This window comes from Hakea prostrata, chromosome 1, assembly GCF_041222555.1.
Source record: "Hakea prostrata isolate BN-2017 chromosome 1, UWA_Hpros_2, whole genome shotgun sequence".
Lineage (NCBI taxonomy): Eukaryota > Viridiplantae > Streptophyta > Magnoliopsida > Proteales > Proteaceae > Hakea > Hakea prostrata.
The window spans coordinates 19,024,420-19,049,672 of record NC_142600.1 but is presented as its reverse complement, the minus strand read 5'-3'; the positions used below and the strand labels follow the sequence as shown (position 1 = coordinate 19,049,672).

Here is a 25,253-nt window from a genome sequence, read left to right as displayed (position 1 = left end):
CATATATAATCAATCTATCTATCTATATACCCTATAAATTAATATTCTTTAAATGTTTTGATGATATAAACCTAGGGTACGTGGTAACATGTCATTTGGTAGAGAAATATGGGTGCTAGAAAGGTCTAGTGTAGTGACATTTGGCTGAAATGTCACATGACATTTACTTTTGATGGAATGTGATTTTCAATTTGTCACTTCATCAATCAATTAGATCAGGTGTACAATATGTTCATTAACATTAACTACATTATTAATAGTTTAAAATATTTTTATATATAAATATTAACTTAATTTATTATTAATGGTCTCTTCAATGAAAAACTCCGAGGACAGTATTCATGAGAAAGTGTGTTTTATTGTAGATGTTGAGTTGCTATTAATTTATCATGGGATTATTTGATTTTTTAAGTGTGGATGAGTGCCATATGGGTCACTTTAACTTGATTCAATTTGGCTCTAATCTCTCTAAACAACAACCAAAAACATGATCAAATAAGTTTATATTGGCTATGTTTTGTACCTGACCATCTGATTAATTTCATTAATCTAGATCAATCTTCTAATTTAGCTTCGATGTCCCAAAGCAAGAATTAAAAGCATGATCAAATAAACTGATATAGGCTATTGTTTGGTACTTGTCTGTTAATATTTTGGATCAATATTCAAGACATAAACAAAGATTTCAAGCATTTTTATTTTTTAATTTTTTTTAAACTGAATAAAACATTTCATTCCTCAAAGTAGCAAGCGTTGGAAACTTGAGTACACAAATCAAGAATCCAAGAAATGGGTAATGATCACATTATCCGACTACTCACGGACCAAACCTCCCAAGCAAGAGAGTGGGCTAAGCCATTGATTGGAAATATAATGATATCAAATATTATTCTATTATGCTACATCATGATACATCTAATCTCTAGTCAAATATGTATTACTCTATGTATCAATAAGGAACTTATTTTCGCCAAAATTCGGTGATTTCACCCTGTCAAACCAAAACCAAGGGGCGAAACGATATATAGAAGATATCGCCGTGTGATATATCGTGATTTTTTTTTTTTGTGGTTTTTATGTTATTTCTTGTACTTTTTAGGCGATTTCTCTCGCGATTTTATCACAATCTTACCAAATTCTATCCCAATGATTCAAGACTCAACATTTATGTGCTAAATGTAATTAGGAGGAGAATTTACATAGAATAGTTTATAAATAGAAAGACATTTTATAGTAAAATCTTAAAGATTAATGAGCAATCTTAGCAACCATATTCAAGTGATCTAGTCCTCAAAAATCAACATGCCAAACGTGGTTAAGGAAGAGTATATACATGAAATAATTTATAGAAACAATTTAAATTATGAAGAGATTTTGTAATAGAATCGTCGATTTATCATTCCAACTATGTCGGAATGATTTAGGCCTTAGAAGGTAACACGTTAAATGTGGCTAGGCAGGAGATTTAAATTGAAATATTTATAGGAAATAATTTAAATTGACCACATATTTGCATCAAATTCGAGTTCAAAATTACCGAAAATACCCCTGAAACTCATGGGTGAAAATTACCGAAAGTCAACATGCCAAATGTGATTAGGGAATAGGCCTCAGAAGATAACATATTAAATGTGGTTAGGTAAGATAATTTAAATAGAATAATTTTTAGAAAATAATTCAAATTTACCACATATTTGCATTAGATTAGGATATGCATCAAATTTATCAAAATTATCTAGTAAAAATACCAAAAAATTAGAGGCGAAATTTTCTATATGGGGGCGAAATATCGCCAGTTCGCCGAGTAGCGAACCTGGCGAAACTTCGTTCCTTGTGTATCAAGATGAATACGAATCACCTTGTGGCCATAATTGAGTTACATGTCCCAACCAAATTCCATGCCAAATAACTAATGGGAAAAGAAAGAAAAAAAAACTTATATTGTCTATAGTAGCATGCCTACCAAGTATAAATCCTCCAACAGTATATTGATAATCTGAGTCAACAAAACCAGATAGACTATAATTATTCGCAGAATCCAAACAATTGCAGAAGAGGTTTCCTCCAAATATCCATTAAAATGCTTCTCCTTTTGATATCAATACAAATTTCAGTCCAAAAATGGAGGCCCGGTCGCAGCCTTCATCTCTAGGTGAGATTTGTAGAATAGTAATGGAAACTAAATGGGACCCACAGAAAGGAAGTGCAGTAAAGAAAACAATGGGAATGATTACTGTGCACAGACGAGACAGAGAGCGAAAGGAGGGGGAGTGAAATCCGGGTTTCTGGAGTTTTAGATTTTCTTGGGAAAGTCAATTCCTATTTGGCTATTTCCATTCCTCTGCTTTGCTTCTTCAAGGATGATTCCTCCCTCTTCTCTTCTCTTCTCTTCTCTTCCCACTTAATTGTCTCTCCTCTCCTCACCAGAATTCTCATCGAAAAGCAGGAAACAGACAAGATTTATTAGACATTTCGTTCCGACCTTTCTGGTTCCACCCTCATTTGATTGATCTGATAGCTTTCAAATCTCAACAGATATCCTACAGTGACGATTGAATAATGAGAAAGTGTCTAAACTTATTATTCTCATTTTTCTACTGCCATCCAAACGCGACTCTACCTTCCATAGCTCCATACAAAATTAATTATTATTATTTTAAAACACCTTTTGGCTTTTGGTACAGAATCTAAAAATAAATTATATATGTGATTTTCAGCTTTTTCCCATTTTTTCCTCTTCTACTGAAATGAAATGACACGAGAAATGCTGATGAGGCTTTCACCACAAAGACGTGACACGTGTTAAGCCTTTTCGTCTCTCTATTATCTATCTACATGAGAAAAGGTGACGGAGTAGCGTGTGAGATCAACAAGAACGCGTGTAGGGCAAACACTCAACCGTTTATTATTTTTTTCTTCAGTTCTTCTTCTGGTGGAATGATATGATATCTATTCTTGACACCTGCGGCTGGAGAGTTGATGTGATTAGTGATGATGATGATGATGGAGAAATTGCAATGGCTGCAGCATCGATTAGGGAGAGAGAGAGAGAGAAGGAATGGGAGCAGGGAACGTTTTGCAGGGTCGCTGGGACTCGATTGCCCAAAACTGACGGTAGCATCTGCAAGGCTCTCATTCCGTTCGAGGCTTTCTGAAATCTGAACAATCTCTCTCTTTGGTAAATGAATTGATTAATAAAACCTAAAAAGTAAAAACACCAACCAGTGATGAAGACGGCGACAGTGAGTGAGTGACAGCGACAACTGGAAGAATTATCCTGCCGCACGTGCAATCAGCCGCCGGCAGAAGCACCGACGCTCGATCCTCACGAATCCCTAATAAAACTCGATCGATCCTTCTTTGTCCCTTTCGCTCTCTTGTCATCTCTCTTTCAAATCAATATCGATATCTCTCTCCATGTTTTTTCTTGGGTTGCAGAAAAACGAAAAGGGTTGAAACTTGAAAGAAAGAAAGAAAACACAACCACCCCCACCACTACTACTGCACTGTAAACTAGCTAATAAGCAGTGACACAGTACCTTTCAAAGATCAGAATTAAGATTTCCTTCTCTTCTTCTTCGTCTACTTTTGCTTCTTTAAGATTTTAGAAAGCCAGACATGTGGCTTTTAAGCCTCGCTTCTCTTTTCCTTATGGGTTTTAGTGAATGGTTGTGATGTGATATTGTGTGATGTAAGAATCCGAGTTCCCGACCAACAAGATCGACCGATCGTCTTATGAGAAAAGACGGAAAGCAGTGATAAGAGAAGAGAATCTTTACATAATCTCTTCACTGTCGGAATTTTCTAGCTATAAGCCCCTCTCCCTGAATGTATGTATTTTTAGGGTTTCCTCTAACTAACCAAAATTTACGTTCCCATTACAACTCACTCCAAATGGTGATTCCAAAACGTTGCCATCACCTACTTTTCTTTTTCCAATGCTTTCTAGTTTCTAGTCTCAATACAATGCATTTCATCTTTGATTCGATAAATTCTAAATATGTTGGTTCATATGGAGCTATCACTCTCTTTTTCTTTTTCTTTTTCTAGAAAGCTTTTTCATTTCTTCTGCTAAGAGTAAGACAATCTCAAGGCAACCATATTGTCTAGGCTTTAAGGTCCCAGGAGCCCACTTGCCTTGTTTATTTTCATGACCTGAATAAAAGAATGTATCAGATTTATTTCTATAATGGAAGTGGAACCTCTCTAATATGCAATGTACACTTTTCACATCATTATAGTTCAATATATGCAGTGTCGACACAGTACTTTGATCAAGAAATCCAAAAGCAAGAGCTTTAATTATTTCATTTGTCTCATGCAGATTCTATAAACACTTAATGGAACTTGATTTATGTTGGAATACTGGGATTAAGTTTCATATTGAAGATAAATCTTTGATGTTTGACTGATCATTATCACTAATTTGACCCTAAAAAGAATCATTCTGCTGAAGTTTTTTAATGCATTGTTAGATTAACTAACTTAAAAAAGAATAAGTAAGATTAGGTGTATACGTAATTCAGTTGGTCGGTTTCCATCGGTCTCAATCTTACCAGCAACTCATTGATTATCAACTTTGTTTCTTGTTAAGTTACATTAATTACAGGAGTCAAGGTGGGATTCATGCCTCTTTTAATATAGTTAGGGACCGTTCATCATTCATAATCGAGATCCACTGAAACTTTTAATGAAATGAAAAGATTCTTCAACTAAACTACCTGTCTATATATAATTTAATAAACAAATAGAAAACCTAATTCAATCTCTTTAATTGCATGACCATATACATCTAACCCAAATGATATTAATCAGATAGTTATTAAGCCCCACTATATTTGTTTACAGCAATCACATATTACTAATTTGTGGCAGGCAATATCCAGAAACCTAATGTGAACAAGATCTGCCCAATTAAATTTTTGCTTAAATTACCAATAATTAAGATTTAAGCTTAAGATCTTGATTTGGATGGTCAATATATATATCCTTATTCCTCAAAGATTTCAGGATTTGTTTCCAATCATTTTACTATTTCCATCAAGGGATGCACATGGTTTTGATTGTGGATGAATGGATAAGATTAAGGAAAAATAATTAATGGGAAAAAGAGTAGAATCTAAGGACTATTGATCTGAGAGAAATGAAGATTCTTAATTTTGTTATTAAGAAACAAATTATTCAATATCTCGTTTAATATTCAAAGAATAATATAAAATTAAATTCAGTTACATCGTGTGGAGTAGTGGGAATTCTTACTAAACTATTGGATATTAAATTGTGATGAGAAAGATTATGTTAACTAATCAAACTAATCATGCTTTATTGCTTATCATCTGCATGATTGATGAGCATGGCGTGTTGCAATTATCTTCCTAACTCCTCACTTTCCTTCTTATTCTTATAGATAACTCATATTATTATTATTACTAGCTTTAAAACCAGGAATAAGAAAATGGAGGTGAAGATCAGAAGGTGATCTTGCACTCTAACAGCCAACTCATGGAGTTGTTCCTGTATATTCGAAGAACATCAACAAATTTAAACATAACAATCTTAGGGAAGGGAATAGGAATTGAAAGATTTTGATAATGTCAATTTGTGGATTACTGACAATCCTTCTAGAAAGAAGAAATAACTAAAATAACATTAATTAGGATACTCAAAAGAGTAATCGATCACGTTTATTAGAAAACAAATGACAAAAGAAATTGCTTTCCTTAATTTACAAATCCTTTTCGTATGAGACTCTTTTCACTTTCATATATAAATGTCTAATAAAAATGAAAAACATGACCACATTGGTTCTGTCACATCGAAAAATGATATATAACAATATATTCAATGTTCGTATATAGGGAGTAGCCTAGAATGATCGTATGTCAAATTTAACTCAAATTCTATTGTATGTCTTTCCAGAATGTACCGAGACATCTTTTCTATATTTATTTTATAATGTTCAATTAATGAAAATTTCCAATTTGAGTAAGGAAGGGGTTTTACCAATCTAATAGATTTCAGCTTCATTATACATGGCATATAGGCACAGCTAATGACAATATGGTAACAACTAACAACCCTTTCTTTTATTCAATTTGGGGTATTTTTTATTTAGATTTTTAACAAATTAAACAAACGTATGAGAATTAATAAACGAATTCCTTTTGATCTCAGCCAAGCATGACTATATTATTGTACGTATCTACAAAGATTGGTCAAATGTTAAGGCATTAGAGTCTGGTCCCATTTATATTCTCTTAATTAATTAAGCTTGCCATCTTGATTTCTAAATACTAGTATAATAACCTGTGGGCACCTGAGGATTCCATAATCCACGGCGATCAAATTGGTCTAATATTGCAACAACAGTTCTGATCTTGCTTGAATAATTTAGGGTTTTTTTATGTATTCTCTACCTCTTCATTATACATTCCTTGTACTTAACAAACTGTGTTTTCTTTACGTAACAGTAGACGATCAAGAGGAGATTTGGATGATCTTGCTTGTTATAGTTTATTTATATAGTAGAGAAACCAGAACATGTAATGAGCCTTAGTATTTAGATTTTAATCTCACTACTTGAAGAAATATAATTAAAATAGTTGGATACTATTATTATTTAAGAAAAAATCATGTGATTATGATTATTGAATGTTAGGAGGCTTTCTACGGCTCATGAAGTATTATTTTCTTTTCCCAGGTCAATTAAATTGAGATCTAGCTAAATCCAAGGTTCAGGTGATAATATTCTTTATTGCAGGATTCTTTAAACGATGGTTTTTATGATTTTTTTTTTTTGTTTTAGAAGAATAGCTTTGAATCAAATTCATGAGACATGGACATTCCATTCATAAGATGCTTCATGCTAGGTCATTAACTATGTGGATTACTCCGAAAAAGTTTCAATAGTAATTTGGAATCCATCATGGTACAGTCAAGTTTTGGAATCCATTTTTGTTTTCTTTCAGATGATATATAAAAATAAATGGTAAAAATAGATTGTCAACTCAGGGCTAACCAGGCCCAATTAGATTCAAATTAAATTGGGTTGGCCACTGCCAAGAAACCCAAGCCCCTAACCTTTTTTATTTTTTGGATATCTACAACCAAACCCATCTACAACTTGCAAATTCGAGTTCGATTTCAATGCCGCGCAATTAATGCACAACATCCACAGCAAACGGTCGAAATCGAAATTTCAACTGTTCGATGCAGGTGTTGCGCATTAATTGTGCAGCAACCAAGCAATTTCTTGCAAATTATTCTAACTTTTCAAGAGCCGCGTCTCAAAAATAGAAAAGGCCGACCATTATACCACACACCTAATACGTCTTGGGGAAAAAAAAATCCCTTAAATTTGTGGGCTTTATGTGATTTATTTTGTGGGTCAATAAAGCTTCGTTGAGAAAAATGGGAAGAGCTCATAGTTTCAGACCGACAAATGTCTAAAAGTCACGGAATGGGAGGATGCTCTCATCCTACCTCTAAAAGACGAGACTTTCCAAAGCAAGGTGGTCATACATATTAGACAATTTATTGCATTTTACATGTAAGGCTATGATCCCCTTCAACCTTACACTCATGGGAGGTCTCAGCTCATCACTCACTGGAGGTGGGATCCTCACATGATAATGTAGTGGATAGAATTAGTGTAGTATGATATGTTGAGTTTTTTTACAAATTGCATGCTTCAGTGAGGCTCAAATTTTGGGTTGCATGCTTTAGTGTCATAAATTTTAGATTGCATACTCTCAAAAATACAAATTACACACTCTTTAACATTTCATCTAAAATTCTGTAACTTCTATGAACTATTGAGTGAATGTCCATATTACCCTCGTTAAAGTCAAATAATATAACTACTGCATTTAAACCCTTTCATACAACCATACCCAACCCTTAGGTGGGTGAAGTGAAGGGAGTACTCATATTCTGTGTACGCTTCATCAGTTGTCCCCTTCACCGGAAATCACCACACCCTTGCTAGAAAATCCCACCCTCCCCTGTTGGAAAATCTCTCTCTTCCCCCTAACATCAGGTTTTCTTTTTGAATGTTCACAGCAAAGCAGATCAAAATAGATATGTCTTTGGCTAAAAAGAAAACTGCTTAACCCTTTTCATAATTTTTCAACTACATTTCATTCACTCTCTTGTGTTTAAACTAAAACATAACCTTAACTAGGCTTTAATGGAGAACCACATAGATACCTAGTTAACAACAAAAAAATTGAAGTTGAAGGGATTATCGTGGTTTGAAATTCTGATCATAGCTAAACTTGCAACTAAACACAGGTTGTCTTAATATTCATCTGAATCTGAAACACTACCAGACTACACAACGGTTCACCACCAAAACCTAACCCATCTCGATTTTAAGCATAGCAATCTCATTGGTGCCATCTTACCTTCTTCGCTCCCACTGTCACTTTAATACGTCTCTCTTTTCGACAATTGGCAGCGTGGACTAGTAGACTATACTGAAACTACTCAACCGATTGAACTACCTCTAACTGAGCATGAATCGGTCCACTGGCAGCATTCTAGGCATTGTATTCACATTGTTGATCATGAGCCTCCAGTTGCATTGAAACTTCTACGTGGCACCGATTAATCCATTGGATCAGTCACAATCATTGCTGTGGATTTGAGCTACAACAAATTTTTTTGGCAGGGGTGTGGTGATTTCCGGCAAAGGGGGCAACTTTCGACGAGGTGTAGGTAGAAGATGGGTGAGTCGGTGACTTCTCCCTCCTAAATGTTGAGTATGAGAGAGTTTAAATGGGTTAGTTATGTCATTTGATTTTAATGATACTAATATGGACGGTTCACTCATGAGTTAATAAAATCTTTGATGGAATGTTAAGAGTGTGCAACTTACAATTTTGAGAGTGTGTAATCTGTAGTTTAGGGCACTAAAGTGTGCAATCCAAAGTTTAGACCCGACTAAAACGAGCAGTCTGTTAAAAATAAATACTCTAATATATAATAGTACTCTCAAGGTAATTTGTAGGTAAATTGGTCCAATGGATCATGCAATGCAAGTCCATGGTGAAACTCTATCTAAAGGTTCAGGTTCACTTCTGCATATAGAGTGTTTATTGAGATGAATCTCCATCAGTGCACATCAGTCCCATCAATCAATCATCTCATGTTTGCAAATGAGACCGGGCTTTTGTAGGGCATCATAGTCTAATTGTCACACTATATATCACGTAAATTCTGAAAGCCTACAAAGCTGGTTGTGCAAAAACATCAATAATGAGAAATTTGTAGCTCTGTTTAGCAAAAAGACAGCCACCACAGTAAAGACCCTTGCCCTCCCAATCCTAGATATAAAAAGGGTACAATCCCATGGTATCTATGTGGGGCTTAAAAAATGAAGGTTTTTTTTATTATATAAGAGAGAAATTGAAAAAGAAGGTTGTTGGTTTGGCAAAAGAATTTCCTATTGTTAGCAAGGACACCCTATACAAGGCAACAACTACTTCAATGTATGCCATGTCCTTTTGACTCTTTCAGTTTTCCAAATTGCATGTATTCAAAGTTAAATTAAAATATAAATTTTTTTTTTTTGGTACAATGGGTGTTTTTTATATATTGCGATATGGATATTACATATGCCATCAGCAAGAGTCGAACCTACGACCTCTTCACAAAAAGGTGTTGGTCTTACCAATCGATCAAGCAACGCTGCATTCGTAGGGACTGGAGGGGGCCATGGCCCCCTCTCGGATTTTTGAAAATTTAAAAATGCCTACATATTTTCCTAATTTTTCTCACTTTATGTGTGAAATACCACTATTTGGCCCCCTCTAAAATTAAAAATAAAAATCTAAGATATAGATGATGGGTACAAATGTCATTCTTAATCAATAATCAAATGGTTATCATTAAACCCCTAGTTTTAAGGAATAAAGGGTTAAATTCTAATTAAAATCTAACTCACGATCCATGAATTTTTCCCTATATTCTCTCCCATATTTTCATTCTTATTTATTCTCTCATGAATCTCCTATTTTATTCCTTTTTCTTCTCACATGTCTCACAAAATATTGGAGTAGTTAGCAAACATTGGATTTTTTCAAAATCTTCTCCACAATTATCAGTATTCACTCTCTCTTTCTCAAAATATTCCTCTCTCTCTCTCTCTCTCTCACATTCATGATTCACCACGATTTTTTAAATATTCATTAAATAAAGTATAATTTTTTTTTAGTTGTTCTTTCTCTCTCCTACAATTTGATTCTACTAATAGCAATTTGAATCTCGTTAGAATTCAACCTTAGATTTTATCAGATCTAATCTCATTGATTTTTTGTTTTTAATCCTTAAACCTTTTTTTCAAAAATTTCATTCCTATTAATGGAAATTCAAATCTCGCTTAGAATTTCAGCTTAATTTACCTAAATTTTTAATGTATGCCCCATACGTCAAAATATAATACAATTTTATGAGATGGGACCCACAGTGAGTCCCGCATTGGCCCAGGTATATTCGCCCCCCTCAATATTCAATCCTGACTCCGCCCCTGGCTGCATTGGCTTAATGGATTTTTGGTGGAAGAACAAACAGGTCCAGTCTATGATTGCTTTGGAATCAATGTTGCAAAAGGAAGTTGGAGGGAGACCTTGGCTTCAGGGATTTTATGTTTCAACCAAGCTCTTCTTTTAAGAAAATACTATAGAATTTACAATAACAATATAGCTTAATGGTAAGACATTTTAAAGGCAAATATTTATAGTCTTCCTCACCTAGCATGACGTTAGAGCTCTCCAAGAGACCAAAATGTGAGCAATTGAAAAGCTAAATAATCACGAAAGATCTAGCAAAATCATGTAGAACAATTGAATTACAAATTTGAATTAAATTGGACAAAGACCAAATATCGGAAAAAGTCAACCAATCGGACCTGGGAAGGGCAAGTAAGTTGGGCCTACTAGGGCTGGTTGATCACCCACCTTGGTGCGAATAAGTTGGTTTTTTCTTGCTTTATTTCAAAATCCCATATTTGGGAGCTTTTGAAGTTGCAACAGAACAATAATAATGCTCAAAAAATACTCTCAAAACATTCAACAAAGTCTCCAAATTGTTTAAAAGATAGCTTTTTGAAGGCATCTCTAAGATGGCAAATCGAACTCAAATGGGAGAAACAACATAAATCACCACTTGATGGGGGTTGGGAGACCTGATGAGAAACGTCAAAACATTCAATTTTTAACAACTATCACAACCATCACCATCAGTGTCTTCTATCAACAGAAATACCCCAAAAGAATAGTTAAAAATAGGGTTTTGAGGGTTTCTTTACCTCAACGCACTTTAACACCACCAAACTTGTAGAGATTCCACAAATCCTCAAGCTCTTATATTCTCCCAAACTTCCAGACTTCAATGATATAAAATATTCAAGTAAGACGCTAACGAACAATAAAATAGGATTTTAAACATTGAAATTCCAATATTGCCCTTTTTTGGGTAGGGGCGGTTAGTCAACTAAATCAACAGCCTACGGGTTGGGAGACTCTCTTAAACATGTTTGACTCAATGATAACATTTACCTTGGCCTCAGGTCTTCTAACATTGATTTCCACGAGTGTCAAATCTACCTTTCTAAACCATCTGGGTTGGCTTTCTCTCTCATTTCAAAATCATTTATGGTGGTCAGGTCATCTCATTTCTCATTCGTGTCCATGGGTTCAACTTCCGAATCCTCGATCTTGACTCAAATGGCCTATAGCTGTCTTATTTCGGCGCTTCAGGTTCTTGGACCTAAAATGACAAGTAATTGGGTTAGAATTTTATGGGATTTCCCAATACTTTGTGTGTTCGAGTATGTCTTGTATTTAGTGGGTTTATGTGATTAAAAATTGATTGTAACAAGAAAGGGTCTTAGGTCAATTACTTATATAAAGAAAGCAGAGTTCTAATTATATGGTGATGAAGGTATTAGGTTTCCCCATAAATGTTGTATCTATGGGATAACACCTTTGTAAGGTGGAGAGGGATTTTCATCATGTCCTTATAGATGTCTGACATGTTTCCATATGTCAATATAAGGGTTGAGATTAAATTAGGGTGTGGATGTGCTTTCTAGTACAATGGGTGGGAACCTCTATTTAGAGGCATATAGTCCAAGGAGGTCAATGGTTCAATCCTTCATTCCTACCACAACTTTCCCTTCCCCTCTCCCATCCCCCTAGGCCTGTGAAGCCCCCTAGTATGTGACTGGTATCAACAATGTCAAAAAGAAGAAGAAGATTAAATTAGGTTTGAGTGGAATCTCTTTATATCTCGAGTGGAAGTAGGCAATTTTGCCAAATCACGGTAAAACCTTGCTATTGTGAGCGTGTTTTGTTTAAGGTTTTCTTTGTGGTTATGCATCATTCCCAACCATACTATGTAAATGCGGATTGTTTGAGTTCTTTGGTACACGGGTTCGATAATAGGTTGGCATGTTTCTTAGCTATGTAGGAGCTTATAGGCTCAATTTTTGTTTTCTTCTAAAATTTGGTTTCTCTTCAACCCGACTTTGTTTGGGATTAGTCTAGCTTTGTAGATTCTTGGTCATTTTATTGTTCTGCCCTTAGTTAATTAATCACTGTTCCAAAAAATATAAAAGATTTTCTCACTTTCATGGAAAAGTGAAAATTAAGGGAAAATTAGTTATTGCATGTGACTGTGTCTAGGTATAATTATACTGTCATATTATACGGCCAATTAGTTTTTTTCCCCCTCTTGAAATCCTTTTGAGGGTTAAAGCCTAACTTTGAATTCTCTTGTTTTTCTTTCTGGTATATATCATCCTTGAAATTCTCCAACTCCATAAGACAATTTCTACATGTATAACCTAAAACAAATGAAACAAATAAGACGAGTAATAAACAATACTTTACGAAGGTGAGTAATAAACAATACTTTACAAACCTTCGTTTACTACTGCATAGTCCTCAGATCGTAACACATGGCATTTTAGGATGCAACAACTATGATTACAAGGACGAGGAGATCATAGTCATGGGATCTTGAAAATGCCATACAATGTCAACCAAAATTCGTACCTTATCAAGGTGGATCATCATGCTTAAAGTGTTTTTGTATTGTCTATGGCTAAAGGAAAGGATCGGTACTAGGCTAGTTATGTCACTAATACACGTATCAGTACTGACTTATATTGACCCTAATTTGACCCCAAAAATAAAAAAGATATTGGTCTTTATTCTTTTTTTTTTTTGGGTACAAATGGACTATACTAAGCCAAAGAATGGGGATATTAATATGCCTCAATAAGAGTCGAATCTACGACCTCTTCACTTGAACAGCACTAGAACAGCTTTGCGTTGACTTGACCCTCGTCAAATTGCATGCAAACCTAGGAATATCGATCAAAGGTTAAAAAAACATTGAAAAATCTACCAAAACAAGTTGAGAAAATGAAATGGGCTTCTGGGCACCTACCAATTCCCAATAGTAGCCCACAGGGTCACACGGGCGTCTTTATTGGCCTTGGAGAAAGAGTTCTCTTCAGTCTCCACCACCTACCAGTTCGAGGGAAATGGTAGGAACTGGGTGACGGAGAAAATCCAACTTACTACAGTGGTGGCAGTTAACGTTGACGGGTCGTTGAAAGGTACCTGACTACCAAGATTAACGGACTAGTTGCAGCGCGTGTGTGCGCGTCAAAGGGAGATCGCTAGTCCTTGGTTCCTGAATGACGGTGCTTCAAGTCTGCTCCAATTCTAGGGTTCATTTGGAAGAACCCAAACAGTGAGTAACAATCCAAGTGGTGGATCTGTAAGATCAGTTGTCATGTTACGGCCGTTTTGGCGGTCTGGTGATCGCTTTTCTCTCCAACGATTTAGGTAATGAAGGAATCTGTTTGGAACTTCCCTTAGTTAATCTATAATTCAGTTTTAGTTTTGGGTTGCCAATCTTTCTTTCCCCTGCTATATTTTTGAGGATCGTCTACCACCGGAAAATTGTACTGTAGCTTGCCTGATTTGTTACCTATTTGATGAATCTAGCAATAGTTCCTTTTCGTTTGTTCGTGAGTCGGTAGCATTTAAATTATGGGCTGTTGGAAATCGTCTGAAGTAAGATATCATCAGTTTATGGGAATGCACTAACATAGTTTGGTGATCCAGTCTCACAGCCACTGGTTTTGTGGGGAGTCATTACTTCTTCCGAGCATAATTAGATGAATGAGGTAGATAAGGTTATAATAGTTAAGTTTTTAGTTTTACTCCCTCACTCCCCTTTTGGGAGTTTTACTTCTGTTGTGGCGGAGAGATGGGTAAAACTTCATAAAAAGGAGAAACCTTATAAATTGTGGACAGCTTGCTAGACTGTTGTATTTAGGATCGTTCACTTTGATGACAACTCCATTCTTCACGCGTAGGACTTGGTTTTGACAATTTCTGAACCGCCTTATCTGACCAACAAATTAAATTTGCAATGTAGACTGTAGAGACAGGTAGGAGTGGTACCTTTGGAACCATCAATAGCAAATCCAGTTCTCACGTGTGACTTTGACTCAGAATTAATTGAATTTTGGAATGGCGTCAGTTGATACAAAAGGGAAAAAAAAAATAAAAATCAAATAATGCAGTGCCAGTGGAATTTAGGCGGCATACTTACTTTAGACTTTCTCTTCTTGAGCTTCTAGAAAGGCATGGGATGTTAAGTAAAAGTTGGGTTAGCCTTTTCATTGGGTACTTTTTTCTTTGGTCCCTTGAAGTGCTCCAAACCATGAATATCCCACCAGTGAATTGTTTTTCATTTTCATAATTCTTGTTATACCAATGTTCCCATCCACAGGTTATCTCGAAGGTGCATTCTTGTAAACCTTGTATAGGTTCATGGGTAATCTGTTTTAATTTTTCTGTCTCTTCTTCTTCTTTTTTTTTTTTGTGGGGGTGGGGGGGGGTGGGGAGGGGTAGTAGTGCTTGTTTATTACACCAGCTTGGTCCAACTGCTTAGGAGGTTCTCTTTCACCACTATTGATGTAACCCAAAGGACAATTCCCCCAAAGAGAAGCTATAAGACCCAAAAGAAAGGAGAGCAAGGCTGAACCACATGGGGGGCAATTTGGTCATTTTGCCACCCCCTTTTGAGTTCCAATTGGTTTAGTTAGTTGCAACAAAATTGTAGGAGTCCAAATCTACTTTTACTTTGTTTTTTGAGTCCTTGTTTGTTTAGTTATGAAAGAGTCCTTCTCTAGTTAGGAGTCCTAATTAGAGAAGGATTCCTTTTGTTGGATCCAGTCTGTTAGTAGGACCCCAAATCTACTTTTGTTTTTGAATTTGGTTGGGTTTAGGACTAGTTATTGAAGAGACCTAGTTAGGTTTGGAGTTCCAATTAGAAAGGGATTCCTTTAGTTACAGTCCACTTCTTATAAGGAGCCTAGGTATACTCTTATTTTGTAACTTGGATAATTCTCTGATGGTTATGATTGAGTTTTTTTGGGGTCAGCGTCCTTAGTCCAAGTAGAGTTCTAATTAGATTCACCTTTTAAGTATGAGTCCTAGTGTGATTTCATTCATGTAGGCTATAAAGCCTCTCTAGCTTGTAAAGGACAGTTTTGATGATTAATAATAATATAAAATTGGAAGATTTGAAGGTGCAAGGATTAGAGTCATGGGTTTCCCTAAGGGGGGGGGGGACGGCTATTCTATTGTTTTGAATTTTCTGCAATTTCAAGTACTCAAGCTCCCATTCTCTTCTTCAAGCAAGTACAAAGACACCCCGTACCCTTTTCCTTCTTCTTCCAACCTATCACAGCCCTCTTTCCCCCCTCCCTAACTTACGGCAGCCATGGTCTTCCCCAAATCCTAAACCCTAGGTCACCCCTTCCCTCTTCCACATCCCAATTCCTTTGGGAAAACTTCACCCCATCCCTTCTCTAACACTTGGATTGTAGAAGCAGCCTTATTCCATTCCCCAAAACTTTAAAATCATAACCCTAATTCCCCTATCACGCTCTTTTCTATTTTTCTGGAATTTTTGGATTTATATAGAGACCTAAAATTCAAGGTCAGATCTATGACAATTTGACTATTAGATCTGTCCCAAACTTTAGGAATCTCATTTCTCCAACCCTAGTGTCCTTCCCTCTCAATTTCAGCCAACCAGACCAACCAAACCCTTGTCTAAACCCTAATTCCCCTAGAAGCCTAGCCTAACATTACTTAGACCTTTCAAACCCTTCACCCAAATCCTATTTCCTTTTAGAATCTTCATCTCAAACCTCTTTTACCCTTCGACCAAAACTCTAACCCTAGCCACCCCCTAGAAATCCTAATTTACCTAGAGCTTAAACCTAAGATTCATTTCTGAATCTTAATTCACAGCAAGGTTCAGATTTGGAAATCAGTAAACCCTAGACACTAATCTTACCCGAACCCTGTAGGCCCTATTCCTAAACCCTGAAACCCTTCAAGACAACATTATACTTCGCAGGGTTATAGGACCCTAATTTTACTGCTGGTTCACTTGGACTTATCCTGAAGACTAGCCCTCAATTTGGGGTTACACCACTATTTTCCTCGTCAAGTTGATTCATCTTCACACCCATAGATCTCTTGTAAACTATTTATGTTTTCCATAGCCAAACCGAATTGTACCACCCATTGGAACCTACATTTATATCCATCAAACTCCTAGTTCTATAATTACCTGAGGTGCCCCGAGGCCTCTACCCTACCATCCCAATCTCTTTGAGAACTAGAAGCAAGAGTGGATCTATACAGGGATGGTGCAATTTCCATTGATACTAATGTAGGCCCCAGGAACCTATCCCAGGTGGAAGACTAAGGCCCAAGGGCAGAGATGTCTTTTCATTAGGTTTTTATCCAGTTTTAGCTTTAAAAAGCCTCTACAATTTAGATGCTTGATTTTTTTTTAATTCAAATCCTTGTGCTGTTAGGACTTGAAGTTGTTCTTGTAATAGGAGAGGCCCTTGACCTCATAAATACCCCCTCGAGGGAGGATTAAAGGCAACTTGATTGAATTGACTATTTCTTTCAGATTTTCTGTGTTTTCTTATTTTATCTGATCTGGGATTCAAGATTAGATTGAGTTTTTTGTGGAGTGGGTCATATTTAAGTTGGTTTGTTTGGTTTTTGTTGAGCAACATCCAAGATCCAGTAGTGGCTGTGGTTTCAACCTTCATCATCTATAGAACCAACCCATGGGCCAAAATTAAGAATTTCAGAGCTCAATTAGCCCTTTTGGACATTTGATGCAGAATTGAAGACATATTTACGAAAGAAGAAGCCCATTGTGTTAGGCCCATCAAAGGCCTAAAGTTGTCACTTGAATCAGCCCATGACTTTCATGGGGTAGGCTGTTTTAGTGGGTTAAAGTTAGCCCATATATGTTGACTTCATAGTCTGACCTAGCCTAAGTCTGTTTTTAAAGTCAATAAAGGGGCTTTAGTTTGAAAATAAAGACTCTTGTAGGAGTTCTCCTTTGTAGGTTAGGTAGTAGTTGTTTTAGGTGGTGGTGTTGCTGTGGTTGGATTCTTTGTTTATGTCTCTTTAGATGCTATATAAGACTTTGTGTGGTGCCTTTGATTGATCATTGCTTGCTGCATTCCTCCTCTTTGGAGCCCTTGTGTTTGTCGGTAGGTTGGTTTCGTCAATGTCACCTTCTGTGCTCTGTTCTTTGTTGTCTTATTGTTCTCTTAATTCTCTTATATTGTTCCATCCATTCTTTTTTATAGCTTTCTTTTTTTGAGACCTAGTTAGTCTTTGTTCTTACCAATATCCTTGTTCTACCCTTTTTTCGCCTTCCATTATATCTGATTTTATCTATCTTAAGTCTATCTTTAGATCCTGGGTCCTTTTGGCTCTGTTTTTCATTAATCGTCTACATTATTTGGTTCGGCCATGCGGAGTTTCTGGACCATCCGTCCTAATCCTATGGCGTGTGTGGTTCACAATGGCCCAATCACTGCCGCTGGCGGGTTCTCTGGAGGCCGAGTTGCTGCCTCTACTCATGTTCCTCACCCTCCACTTGGTGGATTCCATCCGCTCACTCTGTGAATTTTCTGTCGGATATGGGAGGACCCCGGATTCCGTTGTGCAACCTCTTTTGAGGAGCACCTACGGGTTATTTTGCTGGAGAACAACCTACATTCAATAGCATGTTGGTGACTCTCCGGGTTGCTTGAACTCGAAGATACTCGGGTGCATGATCCTCAGTCTTTTATGATTTGTTGGCGCGTTGGATGACTATTTTGATTGGTATGAACTCTCGGAGGTCGGATGAATTGCACGTCCAGCTAGTTGGAGCTGCCGTGATGGTGGAGCTCGCGTATGAATTGAGATCGTGGTAGGCTCCTACTCGTGGGAGATGGGGAGCCGGGTATTTGTCATCTACTTTTCGATTGCGACTACAAGACAAGTTAAATTCTCTTCGCCTGGAACTTGTCGGTTGCGGATATATGGAACAATTTGACTCTCTTTCTTCTCGTCGGAATTCGAGAGAGGAGTCCAAATCTTGTCACGTTTCGATTGGGTTTACGGCCTAAATCATAGGGCCATTGGCGTTGTGGATGTGAGACTGGGATTGTTTTGAGGCCTACGTGCGGAGTTATTGGCATCCAACAACAAAGGTTTGGATCCGCGGGGGGCTAGGCTTTTCCGCACCAACCTACAACAACAACCCCTACTTAACCCACATTTCCTCCCGCAAGATGGGCAGGCTCCTTGACTGTGGCGCCAGCACATGTTTTCCTGTCGAGGTTGGACATTATGCTAAATATTGCCCCCGTCAAAGATTAATGCTGTTCTTGAGATAGAAAGTCGCGAGGGATCTCGATCTATTCCCATCCCGCTCGATGATGGCGCTTGGGAGCTGCATATGATGGGATGATGCTAATGAGTTGCTTTGGCATTCATATAGTGCGATCTTGGTGGCTGAACGGAGAGGCTGGCGGCGCATTGTATCTTCTACGCCGTATGAAGTCCGGAGATAATACCGCTTTGGTGATAGTTGCTGGGGCTTGTCACGTTACTTGACACCTTTGCGAAGAAGCAAACTTGAAGGTGGAGAGCACCTCCCATTCGGGTATCCTTGCTGAATGGGTCTCGGAGGTAAACCACGGTGTTCCGTCCCGGCTCCATCGATATGAGGAGAGGTTGGTGTGATGTAATCCCTATGCATCTTCGATGTTCTTTTGGTCACCATGGATGTTGATATGATGTTATGGTGGGGGAGACCAATGTGTATTCAAGTTCAAAGGACTTCCCTGTCCTCCACCCAGTCAATGTCCCGCTAATGCGTCCGGAGGTCCTTGAGGACCACCAAGGGACCAATGGCCAAGTTTTGTCCATACCGAAAGGCTGCTGGTTGTTCCTCCGGAGTTCATTCACACTAGCCATGATCGGGCTGGTTTGGCTCTTGTTCGGGTAGTCCGCCTCCACCCGGGTGACATTCCCTCCACCCATCAGAGTTACTTTCTGATTTTTCGATGTGGTTCCGATGAGTTACCTAATGAGCTACCTCCTATGCGCGATATTCAACATGCCATTGATTTGGTCGGGTTCGGTGTTACCAAACCTCCGGCTTATCGCCTTGCCGGCCATGAACTCAGCGGTGAATGAGTTGCTCATAGGATTCATTCGAGAGCTTAAGTCCATATGCTTCCGTTCGACTCCAGAGGATGGCTCATGGCGATGTGTGTGGCGGGCAATCAACAAGATTCGTGTATAGGTTTCCTATCCGCGGCTTGATGACATGTTGGACATGCTATCCGGGCTAAGATCTTTTCTAAATTGGATCTTGGTGGCTATCATCGATTCGTATTCGGCCCGGAGATGGTGGTTCCTTCAAGCCAAGGATGGACTATTCAATGGAAAGTCATGCCTTTTGGTCCGCGAATGCACCTAGTACATTCATGAGGGTGATGCACGTACTCCGTCCTTTTATTGGTCGATTTTTGGTCGTATACTTTGATGATACATTGATCTACAACAAGCATCCGGATGATCACATCGATCATCTACGGCAAGTCTTGAGAGTGCTTCGCCATGAGAAGCTATACATCAATCTCAAGAAATGCTCCTTTATGCTGCCAAAGGTTGTGTTTCTTGGTTTTATTGTCTCATCACAGGGGGTTGAAGCTGATCTAGAGAAGATAACGAGTATAACGATTGGGCTACACCAAAGACAATCACCGAGGTTCGTAGTTTTCATGGACTTGCATCGTTTACGGAGATTCATTCGGAACTTTAGTGCGGTTATGGCACCTATTACTGAGTGTTTGAAGCAAGGCAAAGGTGAGTTCAAGTGGACAGTAGCGGCAACCAAAGCCTTTCATCTTATCAAGCAAAAGATGACAGAGGCTCCAATACTTCGCCTACCAGATTTTGACTGTATATTTGAGGTAGCAACTGATGCCTCACATATTGGTCTAAGAGGTGTATTGATGCAAGGAGGGCACCCTATCGCTTTCGACAGCGGGGAAACTCAATGATGCCAAGAGACGCTATTCGACATATGATCTAGAGCTCTATCTTGTTGTCCGGGTGTTACGCCATTGGAGACATTATCTCATCGGCAAAGAGTTCATTCTCTATACCGATCATGAGGCGTTGAAGTATCTACATTCACAGAAGTCGATAAGCAACAGGCACGCTAAATGGGTTGCTTATCTCCAAGAGTTTGTGTTCGCAATGAAGTACAAGGCAGGAAAGGAGAATATGGTGGCTGATGCATTGAGCCGAAAAGTACTTACTCTTAGTACATTCTCAGCACATGCAGTTAACATTGATCAGATACGTGATGAGTATGCATCTGACGAAGATTTCAACATGCCATACAAGGAGTTACAGCAAGGCAAGCAACATCATAAATACTCACTTCACGATGGGTATTTGTTTTTGGGAACTCGGTTATGCATTCCAAATTCTTCCCTACGACATCACATCATACGGGAGCTGCATGGCGGAGGTTTGGGAGGTCACTTTGGCAAGGATAAGACTATCATACAAGTTACCGATCGGTATTATTGGCCCCATATTGCAAAGGATGTTGATCATGTAATCAAGAGATGCAGAGTCTGTCAGCTAGCCAAGGGAACCAAGCAAAATACAGGTCTGTACTCACCATTACCAGTTCCTCATGCACCTTGGATTGATATTAGTATGGATTTCGTACTTGGGCTACCCTCCACAAAAGAGCGATCCGACTCCATCATGGTTGTGGTTGACCGATTCTCAAAGATGGCTCATTTTATACCATGTCGAAAGACCTTTGATGCATCTCACATTGCAAAGATATTCTTTAAGGAGGTTGTACGACTACATGGGCTACCAAGTAGCATTGTCTCAGATCGTGACGTCAAGTTCACGAGCTACTTTTGGAAGACATTGTGGCTGAAAAGTAACACAAAGCTACAGTTTTCAACCGCATTCCATCCACAAACTGACGGGCAGACAAAAGTGGTGAATCGAAGCTTGGAAAACTTGCGAGGTGTTTGGTTCGTGACTATGAGAAGACATGGCCGTCCATACTCGACATAGCTGAGTTTGCTTACAACAGCTCAGTTAATCGTACGACAGGTCGTACTCCTTTTGAGATTCTACTTGGAGTTCAACCCCGACGGCCTATAGACCTCATTCCATTACCACCACAAGCACGCGTGAGTATTGAGGCTGACGAGTTTTTGTGCCATATTACAAAGGTACATGCTGATGTTCGCCGAAGAATAGCTCTCAACAATGATGTCTACAAGCCAACAGCAGATCATCATCGACGATATGTGGAGTTTCAACCAGGAGACATGGTAATGGTTCGTGTCAACCCAGAAAGGTTCCAACATGGGGTCAACAACAAACTCCATCCAAAGAAGATGGGTCCATACAAGGTGCTGAAACGCATTGGACCAAATGCTTATGTACTCGAGCTACCAGAAGAAATGAACATAAGCAATGTCTTCAACGTGGCTGACTTACATCTTTATGTAGGACACCACTCTGATGATGGAGACACTGAACAAATGTTGAGGCTGCCCCAACTCAAGCCACCAATCACTGACATCATTGAAAAGGTTTTGGATGACTCTTACAAAACCACTCGTCGTGGCACTGGATACCATGCTTTCCTCGTCAAATGGAAGAATCGTCCACGACATGACAGTACTTGGATTCATGCTGATGATTTCAAGAAACTCAATCCTGATTTGTATGAACGTTACATGTCCTTCGTTCATTCGTCGGAGACGAATGTTTTCAAGCCGGGAGAGTTGATGCGTTGAAGACATATTTACGAAAGAAGAAGCCCATTGGGTTAGGCCCATCAAAGGCCTAAAGTTGTCACCTGAATCAGCCCATGACTTTCATGGGGTAGGGCTGTTTTAGTGGGTTAAAGTTAACCTACATATGTTGAACTTCATAGTCTAGACCTAAGCCTAAGTCTAGTTTTTAGAAAGTCAATAAAAGGGGCTTTAGTTTGAAAATAAGAGAACTCATTGTCAAAGGAGTTCTCCTTTGTCAAGAGTTAGGTAGTAGTTGAGTCATTAATAGGTAGGTGGTGTTAGCTAATGGTTGGATGTTGCTATTAATGTTTATGTCTCTTTAGAATGCTATATAAAGAGACTTATGTAAGTGGTGAAAACACAACTTATGAATTGAAATCAAATTGCTTGCTAGCATTCCTCCTCTTTGGAGAACCCTTGTGTTTGATCAAGGTAGGTTGGTGTTCGATCCAATCGATCCACCTTGCGGTGTGAAGCCCGGGTGTTACTTTGTTGTCCTTATTGTTCTCTTAATTCTCTTATATTGTTCCATCCATTCTTTTTTATAGCATACTGCTGTTTTGAAGACCTAGTTAGTCCTTGTTCTTAAACCAATATCCTTGTTCTACCACTTCAGTTTTCAGCCTTCCATTATATCTGAATTTTATCTATCTTAAGTCTATCAAATTTGAAGATCCCTGTGAAAGGTCCTATTTGGCTACTGTTTTGATCATTCAAATACAATACTACATTAACATTCTTAACCGCATCATTAGACGGACATGGTCAAGGATTTTAGAGTAGAATGTAGTAGTTCTAGGTTAAGGCATAAAATAGAAAGCTTCAAATGCTAGATCCATTCTGATATATCCAAAATCGACCTGGACATTCTGAATCAGCTGAAAAGAAATAAGGTTTTACTTCAGCATTGCCTTTCAAATGTATGTTACAATTTGAGTCCAACTTTCCTTTACTCATAGATAATGAGAATATGCTATTTGTTTATGCAGGAAGCGTTCATATAATTATTAGTTACCCTTTTTGAGTTTCTTTTTGTTCTCCTGCCAGAGGAGCTAGTTTTTTGAATTGCTTCAGAGACCAAAGTGAAGAGGCCTGCTTCAAGAGGATTGTTCCTCTGTTGATGGAAATGTAATTTCCTGATGCTTGGGGTGGCATTCTCCACACTCTTTTATGTCATGATTCCTTCCACTCAACCAATTAATGAAGGACTGACATTTGGTCATTCCTGCAGCATCATTTTCCAGGGATTTGTTTTTCATTCAGTAATAAGCAATTTATATTTCCTGGTAATTCATACGGATATAAAATAATGGTCACTCAGAAGCCCCTGTAGTTCAGAAAATCAGCCATTATTTTCAAATTTAATTTTTTTAATTACTATTAAAATTCTTTTTATGAGTATGTGCTGCCAATGGTGCAGTGATGTTTTTGAATAGGTGGAACTAGTCGACTTTAATTCTTTTAACTGGGAGGAAAAATTCTAGGCATGTTTTAATTTTTGAAAATGTTGTCATAGCATCAAAATTAGTTCAGTTTTAAGTGGCTGTCAGTAGATAGTCATAGCGTCAAAATTAGTTCAGCTCCTCCCTTTGCAGGGTCTGGGGAAGGTTATAAAGTATGCATAAATTTTAGTGTGTCAGTGGATATACTACTGGGTTTGATTTTACTTTGTAGTTTCTGATGAAGGTGTTTGCAATTTTGACTGTTTGCCTGAATCCAACAATTTTTGGCCTATGGATGTAGATACCTAGTCAATGAACTCCAAGAGATCAAATTTGTTGAGTGGCTGAACAAGGTATGGTCGCCAACCATCCTTTATCCTCTCTCTTTCTCCCCCCCCCTTCTTTCTCTCAGTTTCATCTATTAATAGGCCATCATAGATTTTTCTAATATTTTCATCTCCTTATTCCTGTGATCCAGGAGTTCGTTTTAGAAATACTGAAATCTATTGTAGAAATAGTCACCTATGGTGATCGTCATGATCCATCAATCTTTGAGTAAGGATTTTGGCAGTCACACTTTACCATTTGTAATCTTAAGTCCTAAAGAGACACTTCCTGTATGATGATGATAATGGATTATGCTTTTGTTTTTTGGCAGATGTTTCATGGAATATCAACTTTTAGCAGAGTTCCTTCGGATATTAGCAATTGATAGGACTGCAAGCATTGAGGCGCCATTTCTTCACTATCTAAGCATAATGATCCAAAATTTGGCTAGTGATCATTCAGTCTGTAAGATTCTAAATGCCATCTGTTTCCTACTACTTTCCTTGTCTCTGTAATATGTATGTTGTCGTTGCTGGCTGTCTATGTTTTTGGGCTTTTGGGGTGAGGGAGGTGTAGCCGTGTAGTTACTCTTGCGTTTGCATGTTTCAGCAAAGAGCAGATGACATGTTGTCTGCTTGAGCAGTGGGGTTGATTTTTTCTACCTTCCTTTCTTCATTGGTATCCATTGTCTTTTGTGGTAGTTACCTCCCTAGGCCATATTTTATGTCTCTTACCCAGTGTACTTTGATCCTGCAGACTATTGTTTTAGCAATGGGTATATTAACAAAATCATACTGCATCCTTACAAGTTTGATGGTGGTGGAGATCTGGCTCTCTATTACGTATCCTTTTTAAGGTTGTGATGGTGCTTCTTCTTCTAAGCTCCCCCCCGCGCCGCGGCAGGGAGAAAAAGAACCAAAAGAAAAAAGAGGAAGGAAGAAATAAAAAAACCCTTTAGCTGACATTCTGGTCTGAATTCCATTTGGCTGAAACTTTGAAAATTATAGTGATTTGCATTCCCAGCTTTTCTAAAACATTGCTATTAATATTATTCATTTTTAAACTAGTAGAAACCTTTGCTGACTATTCCTGCTTTCTTTTATTATCAGAACTGTGAGTGGAAAAGTGAACAAAGATACCCTCTGTCTTCTTGTAAAGGTTCAAGAGGTAAAGAATATCCAATTGTGCTAATTTATTGTTGATCTGGCTAATGCACTGGTTGTTAT

General features: G+C 37.9%; 1 protein-coding gene across 2 annotated transcripts in view; it reads left to right on the top strand.

Moving 5' to 3' along the window:
- Positions 1-13,478: 13,478 nt before the first annotated feature.
- Positions 13,479-25,253, top strand: part of LOC149028074 (protein TRANSPARENT TESTA 9-like) — a 50,897-nt gene continuing 39,122 nt past the window's right edge. Inside the window, exons 1-6 of one of the 2 annotated variants that reach the window (XM_089168356.1) lie at positions 13,479-13,859; positions 24,002-24,053; positions 24,179-24,255; positions 24,359-24,492; positions 24,784-24,883; positions 25,137-25,194. In XM_089168356.1, the coding sequence (XP_089024482.1) occupies positions 13,807-13,859; positions 24,002-24,053; positions 24,179-24,255; positions 24,359-24,492; positions 24,784-24,883; positions 25,137-25,194 (474 nt within the window). In that variant the 5' untranslated portion in view covers positions 13,479-13,806. The remainder of the gene's footprint in view (positions 13,860-24,001; positions 24,054-24,178; positions 24,256-24,358; positions 24,493-24,783; positions 24,884-25,136; positions 25,195-25,253) is intronic. The other variant, XM_089168350.1, reaches the window with a different exon arrangement.